General features: G+C 39.2%; 2 protein-coding genes across 2 annotated transcripts in view; one reads left to right on the forward strand and one right to left on the reverse strand.

Moving 5' to 3' along the window:
- Window positions 1–26,712, forward strand: LOC111870814 (glucose-6-phosphate isomerase). The gene is made up of 11 exons (XM_023863378.2): window positions 1–158; window positions 2,677–2,770; window positions 2,944–3,135; window positions 5,407–5,487; window positions 9,305–9,520; window positions 10,488–10,727; window positions 13,533–13,672; window positions 16,613–16,796; window positions 17,062–17,266; window positions 21,580–21,646; window positions 25,366–26,712. The coding sequence occupies exons 1-11, from the start codon at window positions 28–30 to the stop codon at window positions 25,490–25,492; spliced, it is 1,677 nt and encodes a 558-aa protein (XP_023719146.1). The 5' UTR covers window positions 1–27; the 3' UTR covers window positions 25,493–26,712.
- Window positions 18,572–26,799, reverse strand: part of LOC111870800 (glycosylphosphatidylinositol anchor attachment 1 protein) — a 65,096-nt gene continuing 56,868 nt past the window's right edge. Inside the window, exon 15 of the mRNA XM_023863358.2 lies at window positions 18,572–18,946. The gene's annotated coding sequence lies outside the window, so the exon portion shown is untranslated. The remainder of the gene's footprint in view (window positions 18,947–26,799) is intronic.

Raw genomic sequence — 26,799 nt, forward strand, 5'->3', positions numbered from 1 at the left:
TCATATAGTTGTCCATGATAAGGAAAGATGGAAGGGAGGCAGAAACTCGTTGCCGAACCAATCTGGCAGAAATTGAAACAGTATTATAAAGATAATGGAAGCAAAATAAATATATATGAGCTAATGAAAGCGAATCCTCGCCGCTTTGATAATTTCAGGCAAGTATTGTCATTAAGAAGATATATTAATATTTGAACACATTACCCTTGAAATGACCTTAGTAAAGTAATGATAGTATTTCTTGTATTATTATGATAAATTCTTTCTTTATATCATATTCATCAGTTCTGATTAAGAAGCTTGGAACTGCCTCTAAGAAATATGCCAACATAAAATTCAGCATCTGCATGAAAACTCGAGTGTGGATGGAACTTCAAAAAGAAATATATAGAAATAGGAGTGAATCATTTGTGGATGTTACATATGCCAGTTCACAAGAAGGGCGTTAAAACTGACTGTAGTAATTATTGTGGGGTATCACTGCTATCAACTTAATACCAAATTTTATCCTTAATCCTCTCAATGTTAAGTCCTTGTTCAGATGAAATTATTGGGGATGGTCAGTGTGGGTTTCAATGTAACCGATCAACTACTGATCAGATTTTCTGCATTTGCCAGATACTAAAAAAAAATTGTACAGTATTCAAACATTTGTCTGATAAATTTCCTATCCAGAATGGTCTAAAACAAGGAGATACTTTATCGCCACTGCTTTTCAACTTTGCTTTAGAATATGCCATCAGGAAGGTGCAAGAAAACCAGGTGGGACTGGAAGTAAATGGAGCACATCAGCTGCTGGTCTGTGCTGATGATGTGAATCTACTGGGTGATAACATAGATACCACAAAGAAAAATACACAAACTTAATTGATGTTAGTAAGGAGGTTGGCCTAGAATTAAACACAGAGAAATCTAAGTATATGTTGGTATCTCATCACCAGAATGCAGTGCAAAATCATGACACAAAAATAGTAAACAGATGCTTTGAAAATGTGGCACAGCTCAAATATTTTGGAATAAGAGTAACAAATCAAAATTTGATTCAGGAGGAAATTAAAGGGAGATTGAATTTATGTAATGCTTGGTACCATTCAGTCCACCAACTTTTGTCTTCTCATCTGCTGCCTAAAAACATAAAAGGTAGAATATTCAAAACTATAATTTTGCTTGTGGTTCTGTATGGGTCTCTGACATTTAGGGAGGAACATAGACTGAGGTGTTTGAGAACAGGGTGCTGAGGAGAATATTTGAACCAAAGAAAGACAAAGTGACGAGAGGTTGGAGAAAACTGCATAATGAGGAGCTTCATAATTTGTACTCTTCTCCAAGTATAATTAGAATGATGAAGTCAAGGAGGATGAGATGGGCAGGGCATGTAGCATGAATGTGGCGAAGGGTAATGTATATAGGACATTGGCGTGTAAGCCAGAAAGAAAGAGACCGCTAGGAAGACCAATATGTATGTGAGTGTATAATATTAAAATGGATCTGAGAGAGATAGGATGAGGTGGTATGGACTGGATTAATCCGGCTCAGGGTAGGGACCATCGGAGGGCTCTTGTGAACACAGTAACAGGTTCCATAAAATTCTGGGAAGTTCTTGAATAGCTACACAACTGGCAGCTTCTCAAGAAGGGCTCAGCTGCATGAAGTTAGTTATTTTAACGTCATTCTGGTGGGGTGGGGAACTATATCAAGATTGGTTCAAAATGTGTAGTTTTACCACTTGCATTTAATTAGACTGCCTCTGTGGTCTAGTGGTCAGAGTCCCTGGTTACAGATCCAGAGGTCTGGGTTTGATTCCTGGCAGTATTAGATTTTTTCTGAGAAGTAGTGGGTCTGGAATGGGGTCCACTCAGCCTTGTGATGCTAATTGAGGAGCTATTTCAAGGAAATAGCGGCTCTGGTCTAGAAAGCTGAAATTAACGACCATGGGCATTTGTTGCGCTGACATGCGACACCCCCTATCTGCTAAGTTGGCACTAACTTCACCGACAGGCAGCGGTCATTCGATCAGTAAAATTTGCTTGTGGACTAAAATCATGGAGTTTGTTTTGTTTGTTTATTTAGTAAGTTAGATTGGTCTGNCTGACATGCGACACCCCCTATCTGCTAAAGTTGGCACTAACTTCACCGACAGGCAGCGGTCGCTCGGTCAGTATAATTTGCTTGTGGACTAAAACCATGGAGTTTGTTTTGTTTGTTTATTTAGTAAGTTAGATTGGTCTGTATTAGGTTTAATTAACAAAAATGAAACCCAAATCCAGAACAAGTTAGGCAAATAAGAAAGGAGTATGTCAGGTTAGTGAAATTAAAGTTTAAGTGCATGCTGTATGCATTGTGGAATTGTCCAAATTGTGTTGTGTCATAGGTTTCTTGCAGTCCTTTCTTGGCACCTGGGCTGTAGAAGAGTTGAAATGTGAAAACATGTATCTTTAAATAATGTATCTCTTGTGCAGTTTCTCTTCCTTCCATATATTATTTAAATGTAATCGGTTCAGTAAGTTTTGATACTTAAGTTCCTTAGAGGCTAAATACCTTGTTAGATTTTGCTGAGATTAATCCTTTCAGTATATGTATTAAGACAGGATAAACCAACCCACATAGTTCTTATGCAACTAAGATACATTGAATTGATAATTTTAATATTAATATGTAAATGTATATGTTCTGTAGTTTGACTCTAAGCACACCACAGGATGGAGACATTTTAATAGACTACTCAAAAAATCGCATAAACGATGAAGTGTTTTCTCTTCTGATTGATCTGGTAAGTGTTAATTACAGTAGTGCTCTTAATATTGGCTGTCAGAAGACATTAGTTAAAAAGCTTGCACATAAATTAAATCTTAAGGAAGTTTACATTTAAGAAATAATTACCCATATTCTTGTAAGTTAAAGTTGTCAGACCTTGACTGTGTTTTCTGGGATCAAATGTTTCAGGCTAAAGCACGAAAAGTGGAAGCTGCAAGAAATTCTATGTTTGGTGCAGAGAAAATCAATTTCACAGAGAATCGAGCAGTGTTGCATGTTGCTCTACGTAACCGAAGTAATACACCAATTGTTCTTGATGGTAAAGATGTAACACCAGATGTAAATGCTGTTTTAGCACACATGAAGGATTTCACTGAAGAGGTAAATTTGGAGCAGGTGGACCCTACTTCAGTCTGGTGGGAAATGGGTACAGGTATCCCTCATTTTATGAACACTCAATTTAAAATTTTTGCTATGACATTGTGTTAATTTTTACCCTTCTTTCACTTTGTGAACTTCATTTTCATTACAACAAACTACTTGCATCCCAAAGAAGTTTATCTTGCAAAGGTGGAGAAATACAGACATACAGACTGATGTGCATCTCCAACCTTCTTGGTCTGTTTGTGCACATCATTGTGATCATACAGATTCAGCTGCGCTCTTGATGCTTGCATTTTATCCATAAATGTCTGTGTTATTTGTGCCCACCATAGCTACCAGACAAGTGAAAGTAGTTGTAAGAGGCGTTGATAAGCCAAAGAAAGAAAAGACAGGAATAAGTTTAGCTACAAGCTGCATCATTGTGTTACATCGGCTGTAAAAACCAAACGTGAATAAAATAATACAGTTTTAATTTTAGCAATAAATATCATAAACAAGTAATACTGCCCTTATTTGAATGCTTATTTACTATTACAACATAAATATTGTGGGATTTTTCTGGAACTCATGAACAAGTTGGTGAATTTTGCTAGTAAAGTAATGTGAATATTATTTTCAGTTTGTGTGGTCTAGTGGTCAGAGTTCCTCGCTACAGATCCTAAGTTCCCGGGTTCAATTCTGGGTGCTACCAGATTTTCTGAGAAGTAGTGGGTCTGGAATGGGTCCACTCAGCCTTGTGAGGATAATTGAGTAGATATTTCAAGAAAATAGCAGCTCTGGTCTAGAAAACCGAAATTAACGGCCGTGGGGATTCATTGTGCTGACCACGCAGCACCCTCTATCCGCTAAAGTTGGCACTAACTTTGCCGACTAGCGGTTGTCCTCAGTCAGTATAGTTTGCTTTTGGACTCAAGCCACAGAATTTTTGTTTTGTTTGTTTGAATTTTCACCTTAATGAACAGTTTTCATGGAACAAATTGTCTTCATAAATTGAGGGATACTAAGGGAAACTAAGCAAAACTGTGGTGTACATAATGGTTGCTAAAGTAAGGTCATTGCATTCCCCCCTTTATGATGTATTAAAAAAACTAGTGTAGCCATAATAAATATGCTTCTTCACTTCAGTTCAAAAATCGGTTTATCACCCTGTTTAGGCAGGAAGCCTTCTACCAGACCAACCTAGCCTGCACAGTAGCAGCATACTTCTGTTTTAGTATCATGATTATCTGGCAGATTTTTTATGACTTACAAGTTGGTATCAGAAAGTTCCCGGACTATCACTGTTGTAACTGCCTCGGTGAAAGAAGATGAGAGGGGAGGCAAAGGTCACACTTCTGTAAGCGTATTGCATCAGTCTGCCATGTGATACCACGCTGTGAACACACATTGTTTTTACATGAGTGCTTTTTCAACTTCGTGTTTAGTTTTGTCTGCGATGGATGGCAAAATGGAGCAATGTGTCTGCATCAAGTTTTGCATGAAGCTCAGTAAATCTGCTACCAAAACCCTTGAAATACTTTGTGAGACTTTTGGAAAACATACCTTAAGTCAGACAGCAGTTTTTGAATGACATTCATGTTGGAAGACCAGTTGAGTGTCAGTTGAAGATGACAAATGTTCAGGGTGACCAACAGGGTAAGACAACAGAAAATGTTGAAAAAACTCGAGAACTCATCAGCGAAGACCATTGCCAAACAATCCATGAGCTTGCAGGCACCATTGGAATCAGTTATGGAATTTGCCGAGAGATCTTTGAACATGTGCCCCATTGCTCCTTTATGATGACAATGCGCCAGCCCACACTTCCCTGTAAATTACAGAGTTTGTGACTAATAGCAACATGGTTGTCATCCCTCATCCTCCCTGCTTGCCAGATTTAGCCACCTGTGATTTCACTTTGTTTCCCAAATTGAAAATGAAACTGAAGGTACAAAATTTTGAAACAGTGCGCAACATCCAAAGGGAATTGCAAGTGATACTCAACAGCATTAAGGAAAATGACTTCCATGGTGCTTTTGAAGCACAGAAAAACCAATAGGATCACTGTATACATTCCCAAGGAGAAAATTTTGAAGGGGATGGGAGCCAAAATTGACCAAGTTAAGCCAGAATTTCTTTTCTTACCTAGTCCAGGAACTTTCTAATAGCCCTGTTGTCGACTGTTACTTGATTTAGAGCATGTTTAAGAAGTCTATGGCTAGTTTGCATTCTATCTGCTAATAACAAGCTTATAGTTTATCAAAGATCTTCATGTCTTGATATTTTTAGGTGCTTTCCAAAAAGTGGAAAGGCTACACTGGAAAAGCCATAGAAGATGTTGTGAACATTGGCATAGGTGGTTCTGATCTGGTAAGTTAAAGAGCATAATAAACTGTTCTTCAGGGATTGTGGACATGCATATGTGATTTAACCCATCAGCATTGTTTGCCATTGATGTTACTTCAGGAATTTAATTGCTCTGTTTGTGTTTAGTGTATACTATATGATTAGCTGTTAGCTTAAGCTCTGTGGCTTGTCCTGAAATAAATGAAATCTCTGTTCATATATGAGCAACCTCACATTTCCTGCTACTGAGTCTGTCAGTCAGAATAAGTACATGACTTGATGGTGTTCAAGTCAACAAGTTGCGAGATTACGGATTTTGGACAAGTATAAGTTTTGAATTAAGTTTTCGATGATGAAAATGTTAGTGAATTTAGTGCAATGATAGCATTTTTTAATAGTGATTATACACAACTGGTGACTCCAAGAACTCATGCAATTAGTGATAATGACAGTGATAATAGTAGTGGTGGACAAGAAGAAGAAATTATAAATGTAGAATTGGGAAGGGAGCCACATAAGTTTGTGTTGTAAATATATTCTCATTTCTTACATTACGAGAAATATTTTGTGTAAAGTATGGTCTCCAGTTCGACACTACTGAACTGGATGCCATGTGTGTACATGGAAACATTTTTTATATAGTTCCTTTGTGCAGTTCCTTGTAGATGAAACCAACAGATAATACTCAACAATAAATTCTGGAAAGTGTCAGCCTTTCATATTTGGCCCTAGGATGAACCTGTGAACCGACTGTCTAAAGACAATATGGGAACCTCAGCGTCTCACAGCCTCCACGACCCGTTACAGTGATAGCTTTACCTTTTTTTTTTTGCCTCACATTACATACCATTTAGGCCTGCTGAATTTGGCATTAAAATATATGGACTCTGTGAGGCTAGTTTCGGTTATGCATGTTCTTTTCTTATTTACACTGGATGAGTTATAGAACTAACAAATCAATATGTGACTGCAGAAACAAACAAAACTGCAGTTGTTGTATTACAACTGTCAGAAAATCTTTTTGGTCATGGACATACTGTGTGGACGGTCAGTTTTTGTTGTTCACCAGAGTTGGCTTGATTCATGAAGTCCACGGTAAGAAAGTGTTGGAATTTTACATGTTAACAGGAAAAATGTTCCTCCTATAGTGAAGAATGTGAGCTGGGTTAGTATAGTCGGTATAGCGACTAGGTATGGGCTGGATGACCAAGTGGTCATAGTTCAAGTCCTGGTAGGGTCAAGAATTTTCTCTTCTCCATGTCATCCAGACCAGCTCTGGGGTACACCCAGTCTCCTATTTCCTATTCAATGGGTACTGGGGGCTCTTTCCCTGATGGTAAAGTGGCCAGGGCATGAAGCTGACCACTCATCTCCAACTAGTGCCGAGGTTGAGAAAATGTGTATCTATACATGCACTCCCCCATATGCCTTCATGGTGTAGTGCTTAATTAGTTAAGCACAGGGGCAACTTTACTTTTTATAGTGAAGGGTATGAAAGTGAAGTAAGGAGAGCACTGTGGTCAGCACTCAGTTGCGGTAATTCTTGCATGGCAAGACAGGAAGCAAGTGACTACAGTATCCACATACCACAAAGACAAAATGGGTGTGGCTTTAAATAAAGCAAACCAAGAATAAACAAAGCCAGTGGTTGTTTGCAATTACATTGTCAACATGTTAGGGGTGGAACTGCAGGATGAACTGCTATAGCTGTAATTGCTGTAATGAAAGAGGTACCAAGTGATGTGTGAAATTGTTTAAGAGACTGCTCAGTGCCACAATACGATGGGGTACACAAAAGAAACTGGACTAATTTTTTTGTGGGCAGAGCTTTTGTAGTACCGCGTTTTGCCGCTATGAGCGCATAGAGCTAACATTCCTGAGTCGATAAGCCGACTACCGTTGCTTCAGAAGGTAAGGACTAGTTTCGGCAGAGTTTATAGTGACAACTGTTTTGTGTGATCGTCGTTTTTGCAATGGCTGATTTTCGTGAACAGCGTGCGGCGGTGAAATTCTGCTTTTTGCTCGGGAAAAGTGGAACAGAAACTCTTGAAATGTTAAAAACGGCGTACAAGGACGATGCTATGGGGAAAACTCAAGTGTTTGAGTGGTTTTCCCGTTTCAAAAATGGTGAAATGTCAATTGAAGACAAACCTCGTTCTGGTCGTCCTTCCACGGCCCGAACACATGAAAATGTTGAAAAAATTCGTGAAATCATCAAGGAAGATCGACGACGGACCATTGAAGAAATTGTGGAGCTGTCGGGAGTGACTTGGAGCTCAGTTCAGCGAATTTTGACAGAAGATTTGGGAATGAAAAGGGTGGCTGCGAAATTCGTGCCACGACTGCTGACTGCTGAACAAAAACAAGGTCGCGTGGAAGCATGCTGTGCTTTGAAAGAAGAGTCCCGAAATGATCAAGACTTTTTTTTTGTTTCCTCGAATGAAAAGAGACATGAAAGGAAAGCGTTTTGCTGATGTTGCTGAGGTGAAGGAAAAAACGACGGAGGCGCTGTCAAGCATCTCAAAAGATGAATTTAGACAATGTTTTGAAAAATGGAATAAAAGACTAGACAAGTGTATTAGTGTAAGTGGAGAGTACTTTGAAGGGGATTGAAGGTTTGTGCTTAAAATTTGAATAAACAAGTTAAAAAAAAATAAGTTCGGTTTCTTTTGGGTACCCCCTCGTACATAATGCAGTGGTCGTGTATCAGTCACTCCCAGATAACAAAAACATGGATTCACTAAAATTAGGCTTTCAGTAGGACAAGGCATCGTGGGAAAACATATTTCTGGTGTTCCCCAGCCTGTACTTGGCTGTCTATCAACTGAACTGCTGCCTAAAAGGCTCACAGAGCTGCTTCCTGGAGTGTATTTCTGCCAACAGAAAGAAGGCAAAACCTCAAAGAAAATGTATGGTGTGCACAAAACATGGGAAAAGGAGAGAGACTATTTTATTGGTGTAGTGAATGTGAAGCAGGGTTGTGTTTAGATGGATGTTGCAAGACTTGCCACACAAAGCTCAACTTCAATCCAGTTGCTTCCATTGCTCATATACAGTGTACTCTTGTTATAATATAAGCTTATAAAGCCATCTTGCATGAAGATTTCAGTGAAAAATTCATTATTTTATCTTGCATAGTTCAAAAGTTAGGAAAAATAAATTGTTTTATAGCAAAGATTAAATGGGCCCTTTTTAAAAATATTACCGCAGGACACTCACAACTGTGGTGTTTAAATGTCTGTGTTGATGGGTTAAGGGTTATAGTGGACAAATACAGACTGAACCGAAAGTCGCATAAAATTTTTTTGTGTAGTCCACCCGTATGAAATTTGATTCATTTAGATTTAGGAGATGAAATATTCTGACAACAGATATGACCTTCACATTTTGTATTCACTTTGTATATTAAGTGTAGAGAATGCATGAAAATGAATATGTAATTATTTATAATGCTTATTTCTTCTGCATTTTTCAAATAGGTTTTGTTCTTTCTTAATAATTTACACTTAAAGTGCAGAATATGATTTGCATCAACTGCAGCCAAGTTAAGCAAACCTAACCTGACCTCACCAGACTTAACAGAGGTGAACCAGGCATAACTAGGAAAGAACACTGTGATATCACAAATCACCCAGGAACATGGGGTCATGCCATATTATGAATTATGTACTCTTTGCTTAGGCATGTCAATTTATATTCACATGTGTTCCATTTCCTTAATGTTACCTCATACTGACACCTGAGTTACGTGAGTGTATTGGATACTGTTTACCAGTGTGTTGCAGATAGTTTATAATGTACAATTAGGTTCTGACTGTGAAATTTATTTGGTGTTTTAAAGGGTCCTCTAATGGTGACAGAGGCTCTGAAGCCATATGCAACCGGACTGAAGGTCCATTTTGTTTCCAATATTGATGGAACTCACTTAGCTGAAACCTTGAAGCAACTCAACCCTGAAACTGTTTTGTTTATTATTGCATCAAAGACATTTACAACACAGGAAACAATCACAAATGCAACATCTGCTAAACAGTGGTTTCTGGAAGCTGCTAAGGATGTAAGTAATTATGCTTCTTGAGACATCATACTAGTAGTTGAATGAAATTCAGTCCTTTTGTCTGATCTTGCATTGAACAGAGTTCTGCTTGTTTTTTGATTGGTGAAAATGTCTGTACATTTATGAAAGGAAACCAACTTGTTATATGCATCAAAACCACCACATCATAAATTCTGTCAGATTTGTAAACACAGTTGTCTGTGATTATAAGTTGTGAAGTGGAATGCGATTTCTAAGGTAGAACTTAGTGTAATTCTTGTTTTCAATTCTGCCTTTGTGGTTGAGTCTGACATTATTTAATAACACTGCTTTAATGACCATGAATGGTAAGTAAGAATTTTGAAGGAGACAATCATGGCCTGAGATGTCATCCTGGCATTTGTCCAGAAAGAATGTCAGAATAGTCAGTAATCTGGTCAAAATTCAAACTGAATACCTCCAGAATACAAGTCTAGAGCATTACAACTACAAGAACCTGCTAACTTTTTTATATGTGCAAGAACAAATGCTAACATAGCAGTAGGAAAGAAACATATTACAAGCATTATAAGCACTGAGGACCAGCTTCAGTCAACTTAGAAAACCAGAGTCATCTTTTATACGGCTTGTACCTCAGTGCTTTTCTGGCTAAGTTACCATCTATTATATTTTTTTAATTCTGCTAGTTCAGTGTTCTGTCATTCTTAAGTTTAGGCTAAAATTATACAACGATTTCTTAATGATTTTTAATCTGTATCCAATAAGAGAACACACCAGCTTAATTCTGAGTGGTTCAATTCATAAGCTTTTTTTTTTGTTGTTGTTGCTTTTAAAGTTTTTCATGAGCATTACAATATTATATTTAATCAACTGCATGCAGAGACTGCAGATCACTGACGAGTGTATAAACTGTTGACAGGGCAAAGGACTGCGAAGGCATGGCTTAAACATTTTTCAGAGCTCTAAACATACATTTTTCTTTTCCTAGCCTTCGGCTGTAGCCAAACATTTTGTGGCATTATCAACTAATGGGCCAAAAGTGAAGGAATTTGGTATTGATGAGCGCAACATGTTTGGCTTCTGGGACTGGGTGGGAGGCCGTTACTCCCTGTGGTCAGCTATTGGACTCTCTATTTCTCTCTATATTAGTTTTGACAACTTCCAGAAGCTACTTGAAGGTGCACACTATATGGATAATCACTTCCAGAACGCACCACTGGAGAAGAATGTGAGTAAGATAGATTATTTGTATTAATTTCCACATTATTTCTATCAGCATCCATTATACTAATAACTGTGTCAATATGTTCTTCTTCAGTTATTAGCTGTGTCAATATGAAGTGAATTTCCAGTATTTCAGAAACTGCCGCTGCCTCCATCAAGGATGGAAACAGAAATAATGTCAGTAACATGAAATTTTACTCCATACTCCACAACTTGTTACTCAGTATTTCTTCATTGCATTCAATCACTGCAGAAGCTTTAAATCTTATACACTGTAATAATTTTATTTCCTGTGGAACTGTCCTTTCTTTGAAATTTGTCTCCTGTAAAGTGCTATAAATGTTTGAAGACTAATGCAGGCTTTCTCTACTTCTAATGCTATTAAAGAATTTGCTTAAGATACCCATACATATATGAGGGTATCCACAAAATAAGTTCTGTTTGCAAATATTGCCATTGGAGTGGTCGCAATTGTGTGCATGCATGCAGAGTTTGTTGGTCCTTTGGGAAGGGACGGACACCATTTGCAGGCAATCAAACTGCAGTGTAGCTGTTTTTAACACAGTTTTAGTAAAATATCTGTAACATAAAAACACCTGAAGATGGTCGTTTAAGGCCAAAACATGTAGTGTTGAAGTGTGGAATGTAAAAGTGTTGCAATTTTGACAGAAGATAAACAATGGATGCTAATTTGAACAATTGCAACAGGATGCTGAAATACAGAATCAAACCACATTTACGCATCATCCTTTGTATTTAAAATGTTCAAGAGAATCGAGAATTCCGCTGCATGTGAAATGTGATCTGTAATCCATTTCTTGAATGCAGGAAACAAACTGGTTGACATTCGTCAATTTTGTGAGGTGTATGGAGAACATGCCATGAGTGATTCAATGGTAAGGAGAGGGTGAGGCACTTTAATGAAGGATGCAAAAATGTCCATGATCCGCGGAGAGGCTGAATGTCTGTGGTTAATGAGGATTCCATGTGTGTAGTGGAAGAGAAGATTCAAGAGAACAGATGATTCACCGTTTTGCCATTTTCCACAAATTTCGCGGTTACTTCTCCACGAAATTGTGTCTAATAAACTTTGTTTTCAGGAATTGTGCTCATGCTGGGTGCCATAGATGCTTATAGAAGAAGACAGAATGAAATGGCAGGTCAGTGCGTTGACCTTTCTGATACAATACAGTGAGCAAGGTGATGACTTCTTGAGCCGCACAGACGGGATGAGACATGGGTGTCGCACATAACCCCTGATTCGAAGCAGCAGTCCTTGGGGTGGAGGCCAATAAAGAAAAAAATTCAAACAGACCACTTCAGCTCTCAAGATCATGTGCACAGTGTCTTGGGATGGAAAATGTGTTCTGCTTGTGGAATTCTTACCTCAGGGCTCAACATCAGCACGGGTGTCTATTGCAACACACTTAAGAAACTGGGTTGTGTGATCTGGAACAAGTGATGTGGCATGCTTAGTCGGGGGTTGTGGTGCTTCATGACAATGCCCGCCCACACACTGCCGTCGCAATGCAAGATGTCATTGCGACATTTGGCTGGGAACAGTTTGATCATCCCTCCTACAGGCCAGACTTAATGCCAAGTGATTTTCATGTGTTCCTGCATCTGAAAACTTTCCTTGGTGGCTGGCGGTTCCACGATGACAGTGAGGTAAAAGAAGTCGTTAACACATGGTTTGCATCACAGGTGGCATCATTCAATGATGCACATTTACACGTAGTAAAGAATAGCAGCGGCACGCACACAGAAAGACCACACAGGATAACACCTATACAGTGTGGAAACAAGAACTAGCCGCTGCAGCACTTCAAACACAGGGCGAATAACCCTAACAATTTTAAAATTTTAAAATTTGGACAAGAATTTAAAAGTTTAAAATTAGAACTAAAGATTTTATTATGGTGCTATTACAATAAACTCAAAATTAACGTGTGTGAAGTAATCTACGGGTGGACAGCTATCAACGAAGTAGAAGTTGATAATGACAGGGAGAGTGTTTTAGATGTTAAATTTTGAACTGGGTGCAGTGTGACAGCGACGTGAGTGTTATACACCTGATGATGGCCGTCTGAGGCCGAAACATGTAGTGTAGGGAGCAAGATCAAAGACACAAGAATATATTGTTTGCACTTGAGACGGAGGTTATATCATTTATCTGTTGGGTCCGTTAGAAAGAGCTAGCCTCAATCACTGGACCAGTTATCTTAAAAACCAGGACAATGGATAAAGTCCAAAAACCCAATATATCAGTGGGCAATATAAATGGTTTGGAAATTCCTTGATGAACATAGAAACAAAACTGTCTCTTGATAACATTTTTACTAATGCATAATTTTCATAGAAAATACAAAGTTGAATGTCATGTGGTAGTAGTGTATGGACAGTCATGCCAACATAACCACTTGGTGGACATTTGGATGTAAATTTCCGTTCATAAAATTTTCATGAAGCATAATTTTCATGGAAAACGTGGCATTGAATTTGATGTGACAGGACAGTACATATTCCAACAGAAATGAGCTGCAGTTATCAGATGGTGCAATTCATTGTTCAAATCTTTCAGAAAGTTCTTCAGATAACTGTGATTTAGCTTGTAGCTTGTTAAGAAACTAGTTTAAAAAGGATCCCAATATGACTGGATGTGCATTTTTTTGAATACTGGAATTGGTTTGTATAGGTTGCAGTTGTATTATTGATTTATAAATCATCTCAACCAGGCAGCACCTCAGAGGCTCATTTCAGTTGTAAACACAGTTATGCCAAATATATAATGTAACCTCTGTTTCCATAGGCTCCTGTTATATTAGCTCTCTTGGGAATTTGGTACAGCAATTTCTATGGAGCAGAAACACATGCCCTTCTGCCATACGATCAGTATCTGCATCGTTTTGCAGCCTATTTCCAACAAGGTGACATGGAATCAAATGGAAAGTAAGTTTCAGTGTATTGTATTTATTCTGTAAATATTAATAATATTTTGATTTTGATATGTGATGTGTAGTGCACTATATAAAGGAGTTTCCTTGTGTTATGCATGGAAGAAGGCACCAAATGCCGGCTTCAGTGTATCCCTTTGATAACATGAAGGACAGGAAATGGATACGGGAAAAAATAGAGGAAGTTAATAGTACAGAATCTTATATAACAAATGATGGGACTTCCTGTAGAATTCTCAGTAGATGTTAATCTTATAAATACAAACCACTCCGTCCAATGTGACATGTGTAAGTTTTTACTATGTTAAAACTTATCACCCTTATATGTTTCGGTCCTTACGGACCATCTTCAGAGGGAACATCATTACAAACTGGAAACTACCATCACAATAGATGTTTTGATTTAAAATACATACACTTATATCCTATAATGCATAGTACGCATAAAGTTGAACGTTTCACAATCACAGCAGCTTCCTGGTGTTGTAAAGTTTTTAAAAGTTTCTAGATGTTATTTAAGAAACCTTTATTGTCAATAGTTAAAATTTTTTTTTAAACCACGTAGGTTCACGTCCGTACTCCTATCGTCCTTCTTGTATGGGGCAGATTTTGTGCCACCTGTCTATCTTGATGAGGAGGTTCTTGATGTTGCCCAGGGTTTGTTCATGGCTTGCTGTGTTGTTTTCAGAGTGGCAGCCAACTTCATCCGGGATTCATAATCTCCTCGGGTCCAACATTTCCTGAAGATGTTCCTTCGACGCCATGCCACTGTTGCATGGCGGGACACCTTCCTGCTGGTTTTCTTCTGCTGTGCCACTTCCATGCGGCAGCTCATCCCTCTGCGGGCTACGGCCAACTCCTTCTGGGGTCCACAACTTCCCCGTGTCGGATTCTTCATATTTCGCTTATTTTGGTTCCTACGCCTTTTCTTCTTCGGCTCTCCGACCAGCATTACTTCAGCATCTTTTATGGGTACCTTTTGTTGGTCAGCCGCCTCAGGTTTCCTGTCCACTGAGGCCAGCTCTTTTTCTTCTGGACAGCCTCCATCTCTCAGCAGGCCATCGTCTCTCTGACCAGTATCACTATGGGGACCTCTTCTCGTTGTGCCGCCGCAGGTTTTGTGTCCACTGTGGCCGGCTTTTCCTCTTCTAGACGTAACTCCATCTCTTGGTAGGGTATCATCTTTACTTATTTTTCTAGATGCGCCTCCATCGTTTCTCGGCAAGCTGTCACTTCTTTCTGCCAGGCATTCATATTGGCCTGTTTGTCAGCCTCCAATCTGGCCAGCAATTCCTTGAGGCCGATCTCCGCCTTTTCTTGATAGGAGTCTAATTTGACCATTAAATCTTCTTTGTCTTTTTTTCCATTTGCCTCCACCGCTTCCTTTCAGCATTTCCTCTTTGTCAGTTTTCCTATCGGCGTCTAATTTTGCCAGGAAATCCTCTTTGTCTTTCTTTCAATTGGCCTCCATCGCTTCCTTCTCTTTCAGAGTTTCCTCTTTGTCTTTCTTTCGATTGGCCTCCATTCTGTCTTGCATCTGCACCAGCCGTTCAAACAATTTTTCCATATCCATCGTGTGGCAGTACAATTCGTTTCAATAGTTTGTCCTGAGTTAAGGCGTGTTTAAGTCCAATCCCACTTCTGACACCAGTGTAACATGTTTCGTTACTGAAGATGCCATTCGGATCGTTAATTGGTTTATTTAACAACCTACAAGTATCGGCTACAATTAATTACAACACTGTTGCAGGTTTCCACAGTTTACAAACCCTATGCACTAATCAGTTCACTCTGTCCTCAGTAGGCTACACGTATTAATTACGATACGGGAGCTATACAAGTGTCACTGTATCACACACTCCCAATTATTACTCACTTATCACAAACTATCACTGATTATCACACACACGTCCGGTTCTTCTTTCCGCAACGGCTGCTATATTCCAACTCAACTCTAATGGCTCACTGCTGGCTAGATTCCAACTCAACTAGTGGGCTGCTGCCTTGAGAACTGTCTTCGGCAGCTGTGTAGTTCCCTTATAAACCCTCAGCCGGACAACGGGAAAACAGTTACGTAATAGGCACCACTGTTGTCTGACGCCGTGTTTGCCTGTTATGTAATGGGTACCGCTGTTATTACCGTCGTCTCTCACTACCACTGTTTACCCACTTTGCTTAGCAACTGGTGTTTACTCTTTTTGCATAGCGACCAGCGTGCTGGGACTCGGCTCACTTCGGCTCCGCTTGGCACGTCACGGCTGGCGGGGAGGGAGGGGCACCATCCATAGCACAACATGTCACAATATATATTTATTTATCAGTACCTATGCTAAATGTTTAGTAACCTTCATATGTTATATTTCTCTTATACTATTTTCTTGTAGCAAATATCCTTTTTAAACATTTCTATTTGTTCTTTCTGATATTTTTCTGTAACCAAGTGACAACGCATATAGCCTCCCATTGACTGTCACTTAAGGATTTGTATCAATAAACTATCCTCACCATGTTTTTGGAATTGTGAGTCATGGTAGCTCAGTCACTAGTCACTGGTTATGGGAAGGAGGAACAGAGTTTGAGTCTTGATGGGGGCAGAATTCTTCTTTTTGTCACCATCTCCAAAAGCATATAACAAGGAATATGTCCCTGAAGATGAAAGACCCAGTGTGTGAAGCTGACCATCCATATTCATCTAGTACTGCACAACGCAGTGCATGAAATTTTGCAACCATGCCCCTGCATGTGGTCATGGCAGGGAAGGTGAGCAAAAGAGCAACTTTTACCTGGGGCCTCATGAATGGGGAGCAGAAGTGTCATTCCTCTTGGAATTCACCTCGTGTACCCAACAAATGTAATATGTTTATAGCACTGTTATATGGAGCTGACTGATTTCCAGCATCTTTATCTTTCTGTGATTTGGTTTTCTCTCTATTAGATATGTGACACGCAATGGTGAAAGTGTTACTTACAGCACAGGGCCCATAGTGTGGGGAGAACCAGGGACCAATGGCCAGCATGCTTTTTATCAGTTGATTCATCAGGGCACAAGACTTATTCCAGCAGATTTTATAGCACCTGCTCAGACACACAACCCTATTCAAGGTGGTTTACATCATAAGGTATGTAGGTTTTACGAATGTAATTAAGTTTAGTCAAGATTAGACACACCTGATGATAGTCTCCATACCAAAACATGTTGTGTGGAATTTATAATAAGATTGTTATATATATATATTCCAATCATATATACAATTATAATCAACCCACCAATCATTGTGTCGATGGCCCTAATACCAGTTTCAACTACAACAGCATGGAAAATATAAAAATACTTTAGTAGCGATACCTGCATAAATTAATGAATGAATTAATATGTGATTTCAGATACTGTTGGCAAACTTTTTGGCCCAGACTGAAGCTCTGATGAAAGGGAAGACAAAGGAAGAGGCCAGGTCTGAGCTCGAGAAATCGGGGCTCTCTGGTGACAACTTGGAGAAAATTCTTCCACACAAAGTGTTTGAAGGAAACAGACCAACCAATTCAATTGTTGTCAGGAAGATCACTCCTTTCACACTTGGAGCACTCATTGGTATGGAAACAGATGTGGTTCATAGTTTTACTGCTAACATTACACGTAAGGTGTCGTGTTAGGGTCAGTGGTCTCTAATCACACTCATGCTGTCAATATCAGACAGCACATCAGACAGATGTGCACAAAAGAAATACTTTTTTTAGGTAAGTTACTTCCCAGTTAATTCTTTGATGTTTTCTTCATTCTCAGGCACTTAACCCTTTGCAGTCTCATTCAAGTAATATTACTGCTCTCTGCTGGCCTATTTAAATACCACTGAGCTGTGTAATTTCAATTGCTATTATGAAACAACAGAAACAAACAAACTGTGTGGCCTTAGTCTGCAAGCGAACTATACTGACCAAGCGACCGCTGCTTGTCACCGAAGTTGGTGCCAAATTTAGTGGGTAGAAGGTGTCACGTGGTCAGTGCAACGAATCCTCACGGTCATTAATTTCGGTTTTCTAGACTGGAGCCGCTACTTTTCCATTCAAGTAGCTCCTCATTTATCCTCACGAGGCTGAGCAGACCCCATTCCAGACCCACTTCTCCTCTCAAAATCTGGTAGCGCCGGGAATCGAACCTGGGACCTCTGGATCTGTAGCCAGGACCTCTGACCACTAGACCACAGATGCGGTCACTGCTATTATGTACAATTTGTTTTTCTTTATAACTTGCATAAAATGGAAGAAATTTTGCTAAGAGTGATGGAAGTATCACAGTTCCTATTGTTTGAATATTGACTGTGTGAAATATGTTTCAGAGACTGTCACCGTGAGATGTATAGTGAATGGTACCTTTCTGTTTGCTATTGTTTGGCAGAGAATAAGTCACTGAGTATGAGCTTGGCGACATGAAATATCTTATATTACATGCAGATATATGAGGTGTAAGCATCTGATTTCATAATCTCTGGGCCATGTCTTCTTTGAGCTGTTGTTCCTACGTTCACCAGGAGGTGAAGTGTAAATGATGAAGTCACTACATATAAAGAATGTATGATAAGAGGATCACTGAACATGCATTTGTCAGTGGATTGGTCTGTCAAAAAAATATATATGCCCACATATTCCAGACAGTCAGCTCACAGATGGCAGAGAGGTTGTCAGCCTCATGCGCTGGCTGCCCTTTACCCCTAGGAAGATTCCTGGTACTTATTTCTGTTAGAGGCTGAGTCAACCCCAGGGCCCCAGGTGAAATGAAAAAATGCAATGACCTCATCAGGAATCAGACCTGCGACCTTCTTGCTTGTAGCATAGTGCCTCAACCAACTACGCTACTGCATGCCCCTATGTACATGCATATTGTCACGTATCCAAGTAACACAAGATATTATGGGTTCTGGATTAAACAAAGATGTTTATTGGGTAACTCATTTACAGTTATGATTACAGTCACTATGAAATAACGCCTGACTGACGATGTGACCTGACTAGTGTGTTGTCTCTCACGTTTCGTGTTCAACAACTATTCACTCTTTGACCGCTATTCTCAGTGGAGTGGTTCTGCTGGTCTTGTCTGATCTCATCTCATCTCCCTTGTCCTATGTTCCGTTCGGTTACCTCTGGGTGAATCAAACTTTTTGCAGTTGTTTATCCATGATAGGGGATCAAGCCACAGTCATACCCATTTGTGGAATCAGCAATTATATACTGTGTCCAGAGTCCTCACTTCATTGACTCCTGTGGATTGTACATTCTGAAAACCACACAACCTTTTAAATTCACAGTTGATATATCTGCAGATAAATAATATGTTGGGCTATAAAATTTTGAAAATTTCAATTCAACATAATCAGTTACATTTTTTACTTTTCTAGCTCAGGACTGTATTTGCTTATATGAAGTTCCCGTCCTAGGAGAGGAAGCATCATGAATCCCAGTGTAATTTTAAAAAAATCTCTACCTTGAAAATATGTCCTTATAGAACCATGAAGAGTCGAGCGACTGGAGAAAAAGTTCTTGATGGAACATTATACATGTCTTGCCATATTCAGTATAACACCATGAAATGCCACCATCTTTTTGATTGCGACATCTTTCAACCCAACCCAAATCTACCGATTTTTCAAAGAGATGATGTCATTTATTTTTTCACTTACACATCTCTTCATTTACACCCCCACCATCTTTACCTACAATTGCACCTGCCCAACTGCCATCAGAATTACTACTGTCACTCAGATCAGGCTTACTTATTTCAGCATCAGGGTCACTGTGCTCAGTTATATCAATATCTGCATCCTGACTAATTTCAGTGAAAGAATCCACGTTGTCATGGATCTGTTTGCTGGCCAGTGCACACCCACTGGTAGACACCACTGGGATATATCTACTGAGGAAAAATATGCACACACTTCACAAAATCTGTAATAAAGTACACAGAAGCATTACGAGGGAATGGTTGGTTAACACTGTTGTACAATATTCTGATAGAGTTTGGGCTCTAGTTAGAAACTAGTTAGGCTGATTAAAATGTGTTTAAACGAAACATATAGTAAAGTCCGTATAGGTAAACATTTGTCTATAAATTTCCTATCCAGAATGGTCTAAAACAAGGAGATGCTTTATCACCACTCCTTTTCAACTTTGCCTTAGAATATGCCTTAGGAAGGTCCAGGAAAACCAGGTGGGACTGAAATTAAACGGCACTGGCAGAATGTTGGTCTGTGCTGATGATGTGAATTCACTGGGTGATAATGTAGATATCATAAAGAAAAACGCACAAACTTTAATTGACGCAAGTAAAGAGGTTGGTCTAGAAGTACACACAGAGAAAACTAAGTATATGTTGCTGTCTCATCACCAAAATGCAGGTCAAAATCATGACATAAAGATAGGTAACAGATGTTTTGAAAATGTGGCACAGTTCAGATATTTGGGAACGACGATAACAAATCAAAACCTGATTCAGGAGGAAATTAAGAGGAGACTGAACTCAGGTAATGCTTACTACCATTCAGTCCAGAACCTTGTGTTCTCATCTGCTGTCCAAAGACATAAAATTAGAATATACAAAACTATAATTTTGCCTCTGGTTCTGTATGGGTGTGAAATTTGGTCTCTGACATTAAGGGAGGAACATAGACTGAGGGTATTTGAGAACAGGGTGCCGAGGAGAATATTTGGATCGATGAGTGATGAAGTGACAGGAGGTTGAGAAAACTGCATAACGAGGAGCTTCATAACTTGTGCTTTTCTCCAAGCATAATTAGAATGATCAAGTCAAGGTGGATGAGGTGGGCAGGGCATGTAGCATGAATGGGGAAGAAGAGGAATGCATATAGGATATTGGTGAGAAAGCCAGAAGGATAGAGACTACTGGGAAGACCAAGGCATAGGTGGGTGGACAATATTAAAATGGATCTTAGAGAGATAGGATGGGATGGTATGGATGGGACTGATCTGGCTCAGGATAGGGGCCATTGGAGGGCTCTTGTGAACACAGTAATGAACCTTCAGGTTCCATAAAAAGCTGGGAAATTCTTGAGTAGCTGCAGAATTGGCAGCTGCTCCAGAAGGGCTCAGCTCCATGAGTGAGTAAGTAAAGGTTAACATCATTGCACAGAGGAAGGCTTGAATGATATACTGACACTGTTTGCCTCCCCCAGACTGACTACAGATCATGTATAAAAAATGCATACAGTATGTGGCGGACTCAGTTTGACATACGACTCAAACTCAGAATTTTCACTGGAAGACTCAATCCAACATAGGACCAAAATAGAGTTAAAAGACAAATCTATTAATCCATCAACTTGTTTCCTCTACTCAGAATGCCTAGATAAGTTGAGTTCTGGATTTTGAAATAACAACTTAAAAATTATCACAAACCTTCTGTACTTGACTACTTCTACACTAGGGTGTATGTAAACTCTTTCACCTTTACAGATCTGGTTATGTTTCAGTGTCATAAGAACAGGTGAACATACCAGAAGAGGTAGATGCCCAACAGGCATCAGACTGAGTTAATGGATTAAAACTGAAATGCAAATACAAATTGTGACTTAGGTTTAAAGAAGTATGCCATAGACTTATTTCCACTTCTGTTCATCCATCCGTCACTCTTATCTTATAGTTTTCCACGCTGAATGAAGTAGCTGGTTGATCTATGACAGCCAGTGTAATGAAAGTGTACTAGTAATTATGAATTAAGTCTTACGTGAGACCGAAAACACTCAGTGACTTTACCTTCTGGGATTAGCAACAACACTGTAACTGCATGTATTAAAAGATATTAAAATACTGCTAAATTTGAGTCCTTATAATACTGAATTTTTATCCCACATTGGTTCTGTTTTTAACCATACTTATTTCTTGATTTTATTCCAGCACTGTATGAACATAAGATCTTTACTCAAGGTGTAATATGGGATATCAATTCTTATGACCAATGGGGGTAAGTAAGATTCAAAACACCATGAATTTTTATCTTCTTAACCCAAGATATCCACACACTGTGCTTGCCAGGAGAACAGTAACTGTAACTGCAACATTAGCAACAGCAGCAGTACCAGTGGCTAAGACTAGTCCCATTTCTCTCCATGGGTAAGGCACTCACACAAACAGAGGATGATCATACTTCAGTTTAAAGCAGCCTCCATAGTCTAGGGGTAATGTTCCCACCTCATGACTCAAGGTATGCGGGTTCAAACCCGGTGGAGGTCGTGGAATTTTTAAGGGCGGAAAAATTCAGCGAACAAGTCTTCCTGGAGGGAGTTTAAGCCGTGTGTCCTGTGTCGTAGATTTACGGCAAGTAAAAGATCCTCATGTTTCTAGGAGACCTCTGAGCAAAATTAGGCAAAAGTTTCCCGCCCAAGTAGTTTCAAATTCGTCCGGCAGATGGGGAAGTATTGGGGACCACTGCCAGAGAGGTGGCCGACCTCACTGGCAGAACGGGGCTGATAGCGAGCACCAGTACTGGAAGGGCATGGCGACTGGTAGAATAATTACAGGGGGACACACAATAGACCAACAACTGGTCGAAGTGCATGGGGAAACTCACCCCCTCCACAATAATAATAATAATAATAATAATACCTCAGTTTAACAACTCTTAATTGAAAAACATATTTATGTATGTAATCATCCTTAACATAAGGGTAAACTGGTCTCATGTAATGGTCATGCCCTATTTAGGTAAAAAGAAAATCAGAATTCTGTAATTAGTTGTATTTAAGTTGAGTGACATTCTTGTTGTGACCGACTGCCACTACAATTTTTGCCACAGATAAGAATGATTTGTTTCCTTCATGTGTAATGATAAAGACAGTCCCTTTGGCAGACATCTTGTTCTCTTATAGTGACAACCTACAACTCTGATGTTCTAGTGTATCTGAATGTGTTCTCCAAATGCAGGCTGTATTTTGTCAGCTTCTCTGGCCAGTTTTCAAACCCTCACACAAACTCACTGCATGCATATTCCTTTTTTGTGTGTGGGTCTCAAGGTGTGTCAGCATCGATGACTATACACCTTGATAATCATGAAGGGAAATCATATTTACAGAAATCCCAGTATGAAATTTAACAAAATGAAACTTGTGTCAAACTGTAAAGTGGTCTAAGATGGTAAGAAGGTATGGTAAAACAACAGTAAAGATAAGATAAGAATTCTTAATAGAGACCAAGGTGGGATACAAGAGTGTCTTCTGGGAATAATATGCAGCAAGCAGACATCTAGATGCTTGAGAAGGTGGTGAAAGCATATGCCCACATGTTGAGGGGCCCTTATAGTTATGTCGTACTTGTTGCAGTTGGTGGGGTGAAAGTCCACAATGTATATAGGAGATGGGGCTGTCTTGACAGCTTTGCCTTGTTACCTCAAAGAGGTAAGTTATTCCACAGGGAGAGTGGAGGTTCTCCAGATTCCGCATTATAGACTCCAGAGGGCTAATATAGGAGGCACCAGTGGCAAGACCAATTCTGGTGTTGTCAATAGGTCTAGGATGGACAGCTTAGACCTCACTGGGACGCCATAAACAAGCTGCCATAGCCCAACTTAGGGTGGATCAGGGCATGCTAAAGTAAAAGCATCTCTGTTGAGTCTATCCCAGGATGTACCAGATAAAACTTTTAAAATGTTAAGTGACTGTGTTTAATGTGGAGGCATTGTAAGTGTGCTTCCCATTACAATTTGTTCTCAAGAAGATGACCAAGAAACTTGACAGCAAATGGCAGAGTGCTGTTGAGGAAGAGACAGGAGGAGGGGGATGTAAACCCCTCAACATGTAAAGTGTATACATTGGATCTTTGCTGCAGAGAAGTTAAATCCATTCTGCAGAACCAGTGTAACAAGATAAATAACTGTAGTGTTGTGTTGTGACTATGCTACAGGAACTGTAATAGATTATAACATCTACATACAGAGGTGCAGTGACTGACAGACCAACTGTGCTAACGGTCCCATTGTTTGTGATCCCGAGTTCAGTAGGACCGTGACAGGGTGTTGGTACATGATGAAAGAATTCTGGATATGGTGCTTCAAGTTCATGAGGTGATCAGGAGTGAATCTGTGTCACTGGGTATTCAAAAGAAGATTTTTGCTTTCTAGGCTCCACGAGTTGATGTTATGCCATATGCTCCATGGTCATACAGACACAGCTGCTCAGACTGATATGCCTGTAGCTACAAGGGAATGACCCCTGCTGGATTTCAGGGTGGGGATATCCACAGTTTATATCCAGACAGATGGGAAGCAGTACTCTGACCATATTGACTGTATATGGACAGCAGAAATTCCATGCCTGTGGTTGGAAGATAGACACCATCAGGTTATGGACACTGTTAGGGCCTCGGGATGTGTTGTGACAGCTATCTAATGCTGCTAGAAGTTCGTCCATACCAAAGTCTGCATTATATCGCTCTGTAAGTCAGGAGGCAAAGTTCAGAGGCAGTGCTGAAACCATGGGAAAGCACCATGAACATAGGACTGACCCACTGGTGAGACAGAAGTTTATAACTGTTTGGGACCTTAAATACTAAGAAATAAATTACCTTAGAAGAGGATGAAAATGAAAACTGTTGTGGTAAACACAAGGACATGGCAAAGCCAGCCAGTGAGGAAGAAAAGATGATTTCAAAAGACTCAATGTGTGCTGTAGTGATTTGTAAAGTGTGGAGGTCAGTGATGGCACCATAAGTAAATGCAGGTCACAAGTTATGTGTTAAAGTGGTCAATAAATCCAATCTCCAATGAAGACCCCATCTATAGTCACTCTGCCATGTGACAATAATACGATGCAAGAAAGTGCTAGAAGGTAAAATGAAGGAACACCTGAGAACCCCTTTATATCCTATCAGGGCCAACCTGCCTTCATGGGCACATTCCTGTTCACAGTGTGACAATCAGGATGCACACACACACAAAACAATACCACACCTTCTACAAGGTTATTTTTCATTCCAGAAATCTGACTATAAATTATTCCTGAAAGACTGTACTTTTTGAATGTAATTACAATGTCATATTTAAAAGGGTTAGTGTTTAGTGCTTCACATTCATTCATTTACTGTCTTAATACTTTTTGAGGATGCAATTTAAAATATCAGTTGTACATATATAATCTGAAATTATTTAAAATGTGACACTTTTAATAAACCCTGTTATCAGTTTTTATTATTGCTAGAGGGGCGGGAATAAGTCCCTTGTACTGTGGCCACTTCTGGCCTATTGTACCAGCCCCAGATGACAGGTGAGGGTGATTGTGGAGCAATTGGTGGAATGAAGATTGGCAGGGGAAACCGAAGTACTCACAGAAAACCTACCCCAGCACCACTTTGTCCACCATAAGTCCCACTTGACCAGACTGGGATTGAACCCGGGTGGCCGCTACGGGAAGCCAGCGACTAACTGCTTGAACTATTATCAGTTACTTGAAAATTTACATTACCCTGAGATTTCTAGTTCTGTTCTTGGCTCTTAACAGCATGGCACAGTTTGTTGATTGGATGAATGTATGGCCCAGTTTTCAGAACAGATTGATTGATAGCAGATTCTAGTCCTCATATTTAGGGTACATTTCTGAGAAGATGGAGACTGTTATAACATTTAGCATAGCAAAGCACCAAGACAAGACACTGATCACCTATTCTCATGTAACTTGTTTGTTTCTCCATTAGGGTTGAGCTTGGCAAGCAGCTGGCAAAAGCCATTGAACCAGAGCTCACTGATAAGAACCCTGTAACATCCCATGATTCATCAACAAATGGCCTCATAAATTTCATCAAGAAATCAGCTTGTTCTTGAGGTGTAAATGTGTTGCAGTAATCATACAAATATCATTAATATACTGTAGTACATATGTACACTCACTGAACAGTTTTTACTAGCTACTTGGAACAGTTTCTGATAGTAGTCATAAATTGGTGAGATGTAAAATTACTTTTGTTTTCTATAAATCAATTGCACTAATTTGAAATTTCTTCAAGCAAGAAGAAGCAGAAGGTACTGTGCTCAGAAGGGACCTGAAGATATGATAATCTGTTTTCAATAAAAGTACCTGTTGGTTTGTGCAGATGGGAAAACAGCATAGAAACAGGCTTAACTTTCTCTAAGAACTAAAAGTTCATTCAGTACATTCTGAAGATATGGGCACAAGTTTACATTGTGATGAGTCAAGAAATGGATACAGCTTCTTTTTGCATGCAAATGACATTGAATTTCCATTTGTCCAGTGTAGACTGGCCATACCCACTGCCTGAAGTACATAAACAAGGCATTTCAGGAATTGGATTCATTACATTTTTAGATGTCTATCTCATTAAATTTAACTACTATAAAAAGGGCATTGTAAAATATTCATTTTGGACATTTTGTTGTTAAAGTTAACAAGGTTGAGTTTTCACTGCGAATCATAAAAAATCCCATATCACAAAGCCCATTTTTTCACTATATTGTTCCAAATGCTGACTTTTATGAAGAAATAAATTTGCATCATTAAAGTAACAAAATCTCTAAACAGGACTTTTTAGGGATCCTGGTGCTGCAGATTTAATTTCTTCAGGTCCCCACTTGTTATATGTCTATTATGAAATAAAACCCATTTGTAGATCATAGCAACATTACAATGCCCTTTCACTGTGAACACAAATAGTGTGCTGGAAGCACATGCTTATCTACAACTTATTACCGTCACAAGAAAAGAGAATCAGATCAGCCATTTGACAATTTACATGTATTCAGATATATGAGCTACATGTCATTAATGTAACTTACTAGTACCATTATTAAGGTTAGGTCTCCATGTTCAGAGTCAGTGTGTAAGCAAGTCTGTGTCAGTACTCCCAAACTAAAGTAATCTACAGTTAATTCTGGAACCATCATAAGAAGTGTATATTGAATAGAGTGTCACACAATACTATATGCCATGTTGGTTTTCTATTAGACTGACAGCAATAATTTAAAAAATCGTTATAGTTATTTTAATGATTTAATTACTGTACTTATAATAAATATATTATTACTCATTTTAGGCTTTCACAGTGGTTCACTGTTGATGTTAATTCAGCTGTTTCACAGCTTTCCCCATCCATTATCCCTACTGGCCTGAATTG

The sequence above is a fragment of the Cryptotermes secundus genome, unplaced genomic scaffold, assembly GCF_002891405.2.
Source record: "Cryptotermes secundus unplaced genomic scaffold, Csec_1.0 scaffold2112, whole genome shotgun sequence".
In the NCBI taxonomy this organism is placed as follows: Eukaryota; Metazoa; Arthropoda; class Insecta; order Blattodea; family Kalotermitidae; genus Cryptotermes; species Cryptotermes secundus.